Here is a 9,996-nt window from a genome sequence, read left to right on the forward strand (position 1 = left end):
AAAGCTTAGGGCATAGATACACAGGAACGTAGAGGAGTTTATCTAAATGTCTTGTTTACTCTGGTGGTCCTAAAACCAACATTTAATCTTTTTTTTTTTTTTTGAGACGGAGTCTCGCTCTGCCGCCCAGGCTGGAGTGCAGTGGCCAGATCTCAGCTCACTGCCAGCTCCGCCTCCCGGGTTCACGCCATTCTCCTGCCTCAGCCTCCCGAGTAGTTGGGACTACAGGCGCCCGCCACCGCGCCCAGCTAGTTTTTTGTATTTTTTAGTAGAGACGGGGTTTCACCGTGTTAGCCAGGATGGTCTCCATCTCCTGACCTCGTGATCTGCCCGTCTCGGCCTCCCAAAGTGCTGGGATTACAGGGTTGAGCCACCGCGCCCGGCCTAACATGAATGTCAATTACCTTGTAGTGGTGTTTACTCAAGACCTTTGTCATTTAATCTGTACTAAATAAATGCGAACTTCCCTGGCTGATCAGGGCCTCTGCTGTTAACTCTTTACAGGACCCTTCTTGGTACCAGTGAGTGACAGGGCCACCTAGCCTGCTCTTTCACTGGATATTTGTGTCTGAGTGTATTTGTTCATCCATTGCTGGGTCAGGGTCTGCTGGTTGGGCCCAGACAGTAGGTGCCCCATGTGAGGACCTGGCATGTTGGTGCCCAGGTCTGAGGTATAGCTGCAAATAATTGCGACAGAACCCTCGAAAATGAAGGTGAAGACTGTGCAGTTGGTAAGCCAGTAAGCCGATAAGTCAGTAGGTCAGTAGGTCATCGGTGCCCACTTGGGATCTCCAAGTTCGAGGGAATTGTTCAGGGTAGGGTTTTATCTCGGGACAACAGTTATCAGCATAACAGAAGCAGTATCTAAAAGCATTCAAACAGCTGCTTAAAGCCACTGGAGCCTCGGTTTTGCAGGCTCAATTAAGGGACCTAACGCAAATTGTATCACTTAACCCATGGTTCCCGAAAGAAGGTAACCTAGACGTAGAGATTTGGGAAGAATTGGGAGGAAATTTTTTTTTTTTTTTTTTTTTTTTTGAGACAGAGTTTCACTCTGTCACCCAGGCTGGAGTGCAGTGGCGCGATCTCGGCTCACTGCAAGCTCCGTCTCCTGGGTTCACGCCATTCTCTTCCCTCAGCCCCCTGAGTTGCTGGGACTACAAGCACCCGCCACCATGCCTGGCTAATTTTTTTGTATTTTTAGTAGAGAGGGGGTTTCACCATGTTAGCCAGGATGATCTCAATCTCCTGACCTCATATGCAAGAGCAACAGGTCCCAGTATAATCTTTAATGCTATGGGCTTTAGTGAGGGCGATTCTGGTCCTATTATACACAGAAGAGCCTAAAAAGGGGAAGGAGAGAGAACCATTACCTACTTTACCACCCTTGAGTGCCTGAGGTTTTTTATTTTTTCTTTTGTTTTCCAAATGTGTTAAGCTCCCAGGAGGGCTTGTCATAAGAAGTCCCATCCATCATGAACTTTTGCCACCCCAAGTCTTGTTGGTTCGATAGGACTGTGGCAAGAAGAGTCTTTTGCTAACCTAAGCCTGTTCCTGAGAGTACATATTTTATTTTGTTGGGGTGGGGGAAAAGATCACTGGGATTGGTTTTTCACTGAAGAGGCTGTTGGATTGAGTCACTTAGAATCAATACATCACTGGAAATTCTAATAGTCCTTGGCCAGAAGATGGATTCTTTAAATTGAGACTTCTAAGTTAAAAAATATTTTAGAGCTCTCTTATTCCAAGTGGTTGATCAGAAGATTGAGTTTCAAATAAAGACACCTAATAGTGTTATGGCTAGCTTTAAAATTTCTTTTGACTAAATTACAGAGCAAAAATCTGACCTAAAACAAAGTTAAGCTTTTTTTGTAAGCTCAAACTGCTTGCCTTAGATCCTCTGAGAAAATAAGAATAAAAGCCACTTTACCTTGTCATCGAATAGTTAAAAATTTTATGCTTTTACTGCTGCATCCTGGATTTAATTTCTGATGAGGGGACCAGCCTTATTTGTTTTGATGTTTGTGTGATTTTTTAGTTTTTGAATGGCTCCTTCACATCTTTGGAGATGCCTCATACATGCTTGGCTAAGCCATAATGTCGGTTAAGGCTTATTAGTTTCATTTGGGGGGATACTATTGGTAAAAAAAAAAAAAATCAAAAGCCAGAAACATCAGCTGTTTGTCCTACCTGAAATCTGACAATAAGAAATCTGAAGCCGGGCACAGTGGCTCACGCCTGTAATCCCAGCACTTTGGGAGGCTGAGGCGGGCAAATCACGAGGTCAGGAGATCAAAACCATCCTGGGTAACATGGTGAATCCCCTTCTCTACTAAAAATACAAACAATTAGCTGGGCTTGGTGGCGGGCGCCTGTAGTCCCAGCTACTCCGGAGGCTGAGGCAGGAGAATGGTGTGAACTCGGGAGGCAGAGGCTGCAGTGAGCTGAGTTTGCACCACTGCACTCCGGCCTGGGTGATAGAGCGAGACTCCGTCTTAAAAAAAAAATAAAATAAAAAGAAAGAAAATCTGAAAGCTGGTCAGATGTGTGCAGGGCAGGAGAGATCCTTCCACCCCCCCACACTAGAAATGTCAAGTGAACATCACCAGGTGATGGTCAAGTCAGGTGGTTGTTAACTGTCTCTCTCTAAAGTAGTAATTGGTTGCAGGTAGTGCCAGGGAAATACAGTCTTACAATAGATAGAAAACACCTGCAACAGGTGATCAGCAGCTTCCCGATAAGTTCTCAGAAGTTGAGCAAGTCGGCTCATATATATGCATTAAGAGGTAACATAATAGAGTTTCTGATACATTACCTTCAGGAACTTTTTTTTTTTTTTTTTCCATTTTAGAAGAATTTTTTAGGAACTATGTTTTTAAATGTTTATAATTTTATTTTATTTTAAAATCTTTTATTTTCATAGGTTTTTGTGGATTTGGTATTTAGTTACGTAAGTTCTCTAGTGGTGATTTGTGAGATTTTGGTGCACCCATCACCCGAGCAGTATACAATGAACTCAATTTGTAGTCTTTTATCCCTCACCCCTTTGCCACCCTTTTCCCTAAGTCTATTGTATCATTGTTATGCCTTTGCATCCTCATAGCTTAGCTCCCACTTATGAGTGAGAACATCCAGTGTTTGGTTTTCATTCCTGAGTTACTTCACTTAGAATAATAGTCTCCAGTTTCTTCCAGGTTGCTGCGAATGCCATTAATTCCTTCCTTTTATGGCTGAGTAGTATTCAATCATATATATACCACAATTTCTTTATCCACTCATTTATAGTTTACATTCCCACCAGCAGTGTAGACGTGTTCCCTTTTCACCGCTTCCATATCAACATCTATTATTATTATTATTGTTATTATTATTATTATTTTTAAAGATCAGATTTATTTGGAGAAAACAAAAAACCCACAACCCAAAGGATGGGATTTTACATCAAGACATCTCCCAGGTAATAAGTCTACAGATTACAAATCATTTTCATAGAAGATATTTTTGTACAAATTTTACATGTATTCAGGAGTGGGACATTAATCCCCATTTCTATTTTAATAGGGGGGACAAGGCAGGGGAGAGGGAAAAACAGTTTTGGATATAACTATTTGGAAGGAGAGTAGACATGAAGAGGGCAAACCCTAGCTTTTCATTATCTACAATCAATGGTTTTTCCTTTTTTAAAAAAAAAAAAAAAACCTTTCAATCTTCAACACTCTTTAAAATCCCACTTCTTAGCTACTGGCCAATCCACACCAATTATTTAAATTCACTTGGTACACACCTTTGTCAACTGGGTAAATTATATTATGCCCACTGCTGCAGCACGCATAAACCAACACCCCTGCATGGCTGAACAGGGCCTAATCTAGGACTGATGGGAGACGGGCTTGCAAACCAAGATCAAGGTGTCGTTTCTCTGCTAATACTGTCTACCAAGCCGATCCCTACAAAAATGCACATACAAGCAGGCAAGTTTAGCTACTGTGTTGCAAGAGAAACCAGGACCTTGTTAAATAGTTCTCTCCATTACCATTTATTCTCTCAAGGGAAGCTTTAAAAAAAAATAATAAAAGAAAAACAACACATTGGTCTGGCTACCTCATGAATCCAACAAGCATTGGTGTAGCATTTCAGTGGAGAAGGAAACGTGGGGGGAAAAACTCATCAAGGTTGTAAAAAAGGCTCCCAATTTAACTGTCCCTGTCCCTATTTATCCACCATCCAAGACCATCCATTATTCTAGAGCACTCTGATCTATAAAAGGGGTCAAAGCATCAGGAGCAGGCAAGGAGTGAGAACCAAAAGACATCAAGAAACCGATTTGCTTGAGAAAAGCAGCGATTCTTCCTTTCACAGCTCTCCATGGCTGAGAGAGAAAATGCCCAAGACATCATCTATGTGACTTAAGAGACTGCTTTTTGGGAGGTTAAGAGTAGCACGAAGAACTTAAGATGATGACAAGAGTCTAAGTTTTTAGTTTCAAGGTTTCAACAGAATGTGGATATATTCAAACTTTCAAAAAGGACAGTGTTTAGAAAGGGTAAAACTAGGACACAGAAAATACTGGGAATTACCACGACCCCCAAGTGCTTCTGGCTCCAGGAAATAACCATTCATGTGTTTGCTGGAGGTCACACAATTTTCCCCATTACCTGGTACAAAATGACTCATCACTTCCCAAAAGCTTCTTTTCAAACCACGATTTTCCCATTTATTTTGGTCCAATGCAGTCCTATTCTTTATGGCCTATAGTCTCACTCCCAACTACCCCCCTGGGGGGTTAAAAAAAAAATTCCCCCTAGGCTGGCCCCCAAAACTCAGAATTAAATAAGAGGAGGGGCTGGCAGCCTCCTGGAGACTAAAACAACTTGAGGCTAAATCTACCTTTCCAAGAGTGGAAAATGTATTCAGATAATGTTTTGAGAATTCATATATGCCACAATAGTATAAAAACTAAAAGGTAGAAATCTCACAATTTTCCTTCTACCTCCCTCCCCTACTGCCCAACCAGGTTCCAGACGTTATATCACTGTCATTACCATTTCTGCTAAATGGAGGCCCCTAGGCACTAATCACACTGGCAACTGTGTGGTGACATAACACACCACAACTCTTCCTCTAAAAAGCTGTAGTCCCTTTCTCTCTGGCTATATTGGCGATTCTCCAGTTACTTTAATACTTTAAAGGCTGCAGCAGCATGCAAAATAATTTCATTTTTTGTTTTTAAAAAAAGGTAAGAAAGGTCTTCAGGAGATGGTGAGTTTTATTTTGTCTTGTCTGGATAGAGGTTTTGATTTGCTCTCGAATGTTCCAGGGTGGAGAGAAACTAGGAGAAAGCACAGGATGTAGAGGTCTATTCGGCATAATCTTCTCCCTCGTTTTCATCTTCACCATCAACAGAGAGAGCAGCATACTTGCTTGCAGAACTGAACTTCGAAGCTGGATTTTCCTCAGGTTTCTTTGGCTCAGGTGCAGATCTGGAGTCTTGATCCTTTTTGCCATCTTTCCTATCTGACTCCTTCCAGTGGTCTTTGTTCCCTCCGTCTCCTGGTCCACGGCTAGAGGTCCCAGTTTGGCCTTTTGGGACATTCATCCCATCTACTTTATTTTTATCTTTCCTTGCTGGTCCTTCCTCAGATGGTTGAGCTGGAGCTACTTTTCCCCCACCACTTGTAGGGGATTGCTGCTCTGTGTCTGAGCTCTGAGATTGAGCTGGAGGGTTAGAACTTCGCTTCACCCAAGCATTCTCCTTTGCTGGAGGGGCTGGCATTACCTTTAGGGGCTGATCAGGTTTGGGAGGTTTAGAAGTTGGAGAGTGACAATCTTCCTCCTTATTGAGTGTTTCATTTTCTAGAGACTTCTCACTCTCTCTCCTTCGTGCATTTCTGCCAGATGTGGCGGAGGTCCCAGTCTGTGATGACTCACTTCCTGTCCTCGACCGTTCCCGTTCCTGAGTTTCTTCACTTCGCCAGCTTGGGTGTCTCTCCCGAGGCCGTCGTTCTAGTTTTGGCTCATCCAGCTGACGCTGCACCTTCTCTTGTTCCTTCTGTAGCCGTTCTTCTACTTCTCTTTCTCTAGCAACTGTGTCAACAGGCTTTGCCCCTCCAAAGATAGAAGCAGCTCGACTGGACTGGGAGGTACTAGCAGAGGAATCATCTTCCTTAGGAGTACTCCGAGGCTTTAGATTCAGTTTGGGTCTTTGAGGGGGACCTCTGTCATCGCGCCTATAATCATCCCGAGAGTAATCATCTCTGGAGCTCCACGACCGATCATCCCATCTGTTGTATCGGTCTTCATAGCGGTCCCCGCCTCCTCTGTAGTCATCATCCCTGCGATACCCACTGCCAAATGCTCTTCTGCCACTGCCTATCCGGGAATCATAGCCTCTATCATAGTCTCTGCTGCCTCGGTCATCATAGCGATCCCGGCCACCATATCGATCCATATCCCGGCGTGGGCCATCCCGATACCCATCCCGATACCCATCCCGATACTGGTCTGAATCATAACGATCTCGATACTTGTCTCCAAAGCTATCATCACCTCTTCTAGGTGGGTAGTCATCAAAGCTGTCTGTAGCAGGACGAGCCCTCCAGTCTGTATCTGTTTTGTCAGAATCCCGATTTCTATTACGGCCAAAAGAACGATCATCCCTGTCTTTATCCTGTGCTTGATCAGCAACGTCCACTCGAATTCTCCTGTTACCTAGAGACTCTTCATTGAGACTCAGGGCACTGAGCAGGGAATCCAGGTCCTCAAATTCAGCATAACCAAAACCTTTCAACCTCTCTGGATTGCTGGGTTCACGTGGTAAACGCACTGCACTGATATTTAATCCTCTAAAGAATTCCTTAATTGACTCTTCTGTCACATCATAGGGTAGGTTCCCTAGAAAAGCAGTGTAGGGTGGCGATTTGGGAAGACGGCTCAGGTCGATATTGGGTTCCCGAGCAGCCCGTGGAGCAGTGGGAAGGATGGAACGGTCAATTGGAGGCGCCCTGTACACATCGTCATCATTACTGTGCCACGTTGTTGAAATATCTCCTTCCAGGTCATCCGTTTCATCAGCCCAGCTGACTGGTTTGGAAACATAGGTGCTTCCTCCACCAGTACCCCCATCCTCAGCCAGAAAGTCTGTTAGGGAGATAGTCTTCCCCTTCTTATTCTTCTTTTTTGCTGAGGCCGCCATGTTGGGAGAGGGAAAGAGAACGCAAAGGCACATCTATTATTTTTATTTATTTATTTTTGAGATGGATGGAGTCTTGCTCTTTCACCCAGGTCGGAGTGCAGTGGCATGATCTTGACTCACTGTAACTTCTGCCTCCCGGGTTCAAGCCATTCTTCTGCCTCAGCCACTGGAGTAGCTGGGATTACAGGCATGTGCCACCTCACCTAGGTAATTTTTTTGCATTTTTAGTAGAGATAGGGTTTCACCATGTTGTACATGCTGGTGTCAAACCCCGGACCTTAAGTGATCTGCCCAACTTGGCCTCCCAAAGTGTTGGGATTACAGGTGTAAGCCATCATGCCTGGCCAACAACTATTATTTTTTCATTTTTTGATTATGAACATTCTTGCAGAAGTAAGATGGTATCACATTGTGGTTTTGGTTTGCATTTTCCTGATCATTAGTGAAACTGAGCATTTTTTCATATGTTTGTCAGCCATTTGTTTATCTTGTTTTGAGAATTGTTTATTCATGTACTTAGCCCACTTTTTAATGGGATTGTTTGCCAATTTGTTTTGAGTTTCTTGTAGTTTCTGGATATGGTTATCTTTCAGATATATAGATTGTGAAGATTTTCTTTCACTCTGTGGGTTATATGTTTAGTCTGCTGACTGTTGCTTTGCTGTGCAGAAGGTCTTCAGTTTAATTAGTCTCACCTATTTATTTTTGCTTTTGTTGCATTTGCTTTTGGGTTCTTGGTCATGAACTTTTTGCCTAAGCAAATATCCAGAATGGTTTTTCCAATGTCATTTTCTAGAATTTTTATAGTTTCAGGTCTTAGATTTAAGTCCTATATTTATCTTGAGTTGATTTTTATATACAGTGAGAGATGGGGATCCAGTTTTATTCTACATTCGGCTTGCCAATTATTTCAGCACCGTTTGTTGGATAAGGTGTCCTTTACCCATTTTATGTGTTTGTTTGCTTTGTCAAAGATAAGTTGGCTGTAAGTATTTAGGTTTATTTCTGGGATCTGTATTCTGTTCCATTGGTCTATGTGCCTATTTTTATACCAGCACCATGCTGTTTTGGTGACTATGGACTTAGAGTATTGTTTGAAGTCAGGTGATGTGACACCATCAGATTTGTTCTTTTGCTTAGTCTTGCTTTGGGTATGTTGGCTCTTGTTTGGTTCCATACGAATTTTTGAATTGTTTTTTCTAGCTCTGTGAAGAATGATGGTGGCATTTTAATGGGAATTGAATTGAGTTTGTAGATTGCTTTTGTCAGTGTGGTCATCATCACAACAATGATTCTATTCATCGATGAGCAAGGGGTGCATTTTCATATTTTGCATCATGTATCATTTCTTTCAGCAGTGTTTTGTAGTTTTTCTTGAGGTCTTTCACCTCCTTGTTTAGATATATCCCTAGTTATTATTTCTTTAAAACTGCTGTTGTAAAAGGGGTTCAGTTCTTGATTTGATTCTCTGCTTGGTCACTTGGAGGGGTCTTTAGCGTCTTCTAGGTATACGATTATATTATCAGCAAACAGCGACTGTTTTACTTCCTCTTTAGCAATTTGGATGCCCTTTATTTATTTCCCTTGTTTGATTGATTTGGCTAGGACTTTCAGTACTCTGTTGAATGAAATTGGTGAGAGCGGCCATCCTTGTGTTGTTCCCCTGCTGAGAGTGAATGCTTTCAACTTTTTCTCATTCAGTATTATGTTGGCTGTGGGTTTTTGTGCCAATTTTGCTGAGAGTTTTAATCATAAAGTGATGCTGCATGTTGTCAAGTACCTTTTCAGTGTCTATTGAGAGGATCATGTGATTTTTAAATTCTGTTTATGTGTTGTACCACATTTATTGACTTGTGTATGTAGAACCGTTCCTGCATCCCTAATATGAAGCCTACTTGATCATGGTGGATTATGTTTTTGATGTGCTGTTGGATTCAGTTAGCTAGTATTTTGTAAAGAATTTCTGCATCTGTGTGCATCAGGGATATTGGTTTGTAGTTTTCTTTGTTATTTCCTTTTCTGGTTTTGTTATTAGGGTGATACTGGCTTCATAGAATGATTTAGGGAGAATTCCATCTTTTTCTAGCATGTGGAATAGTGTCAAATGAATTGGTACCAACTCTTCTTTGAATGTCTGGTAGAATTCAGCTGTGAATCTTTCTGGTCCTGGAATTTGTTTTGTTGTAAATTTTTAAATTGTCTTTTCCATCTTGCTGCTTTTTGTTGGTCTGTTCAGGGTTTCTAATTCTTTCTGATTTAATCGAGGAGGGTTTTATGTTTCCAGGAATGTATTCATCCCCTCTAGGTTTTCTAGTTTATGCACATAAATGTGTTCATAGTACCTTTGAATAATCTTTTGTATTTCTGTGGCGTGGTGGTAATAACCCCCATTTCATTTCTAAATGAGCTTATTTGGCTCTTCTCTCTTCTTTTCTTGGTTAATCTTGTCAATGGTCTTTGTTTATATTTGTATTATTTTGTTTCAATTTCATTTAGTTCTGCTCTGATCTTGGTTATTTTCTCTCTTCTGCTGGGTTTGGCTTTGGTGTGTTCTTGTTTCTTGAATTTCTAAAAATAACCTTAGGTTGTCTATTTGTGCTCTTTCAGTCTTTTTGATGTAGACATTTAAAGCTATGGACTTTTATCCCGGCCCGCGGGATAGTCAGAGCAGGCCCTGGAGGAGGGGGTGGGAATTTGGGGAACAAGAGACACGAGAAATGGAGACAAGACAGTTCTCTGATCAAGTCTCGTTTAATGGCGGTAATGCACTGCCTTATATACACTTGGAAGGGAAGGGGTTGGGC

General features: G+C 42.0%; 1 protein-coding gene across 1 annotated transcript; it reads right to left on the minus strand.

Moving 5' to 3' along the window:
- Positions 1 to 3,376: 3,376 nt before the first annotated feature.
- Positions 3,377 to 7,221, minus strand: LOC123570260 (eukaryotic translation initiation factor 4B). Its single transcript, XM_045379526.3, has one exon. It carries the CDS (start codon positions 7,190 to 7,192, stop codon positions 5,357 to 5,359), a length of 1,836 nt encoding a protein of 611 aa, XP_045235461.3. The 5' UTR covers positions 7,193 to 7,221; the 3' UTR covers positions 3,377 to 5,356.
- Positions 7,222 to 9,996: the final 2,775 nt, after the last annotated feature.

The sequence above is a fragment of the Macaca fascicularis genome, chromosome 19 (genome assembly GCF_037993035.2).
Source record: "Macaca fascicularis isolate 582-1 chromosome 19, T2T-MFA8v1.1".
Taxonomy (NCBI): Eukaryota; Metazoa; Chordata; class Mammalia; order Primates; family Cercopithecidae; genus Macaca; species Macaca fascicularis.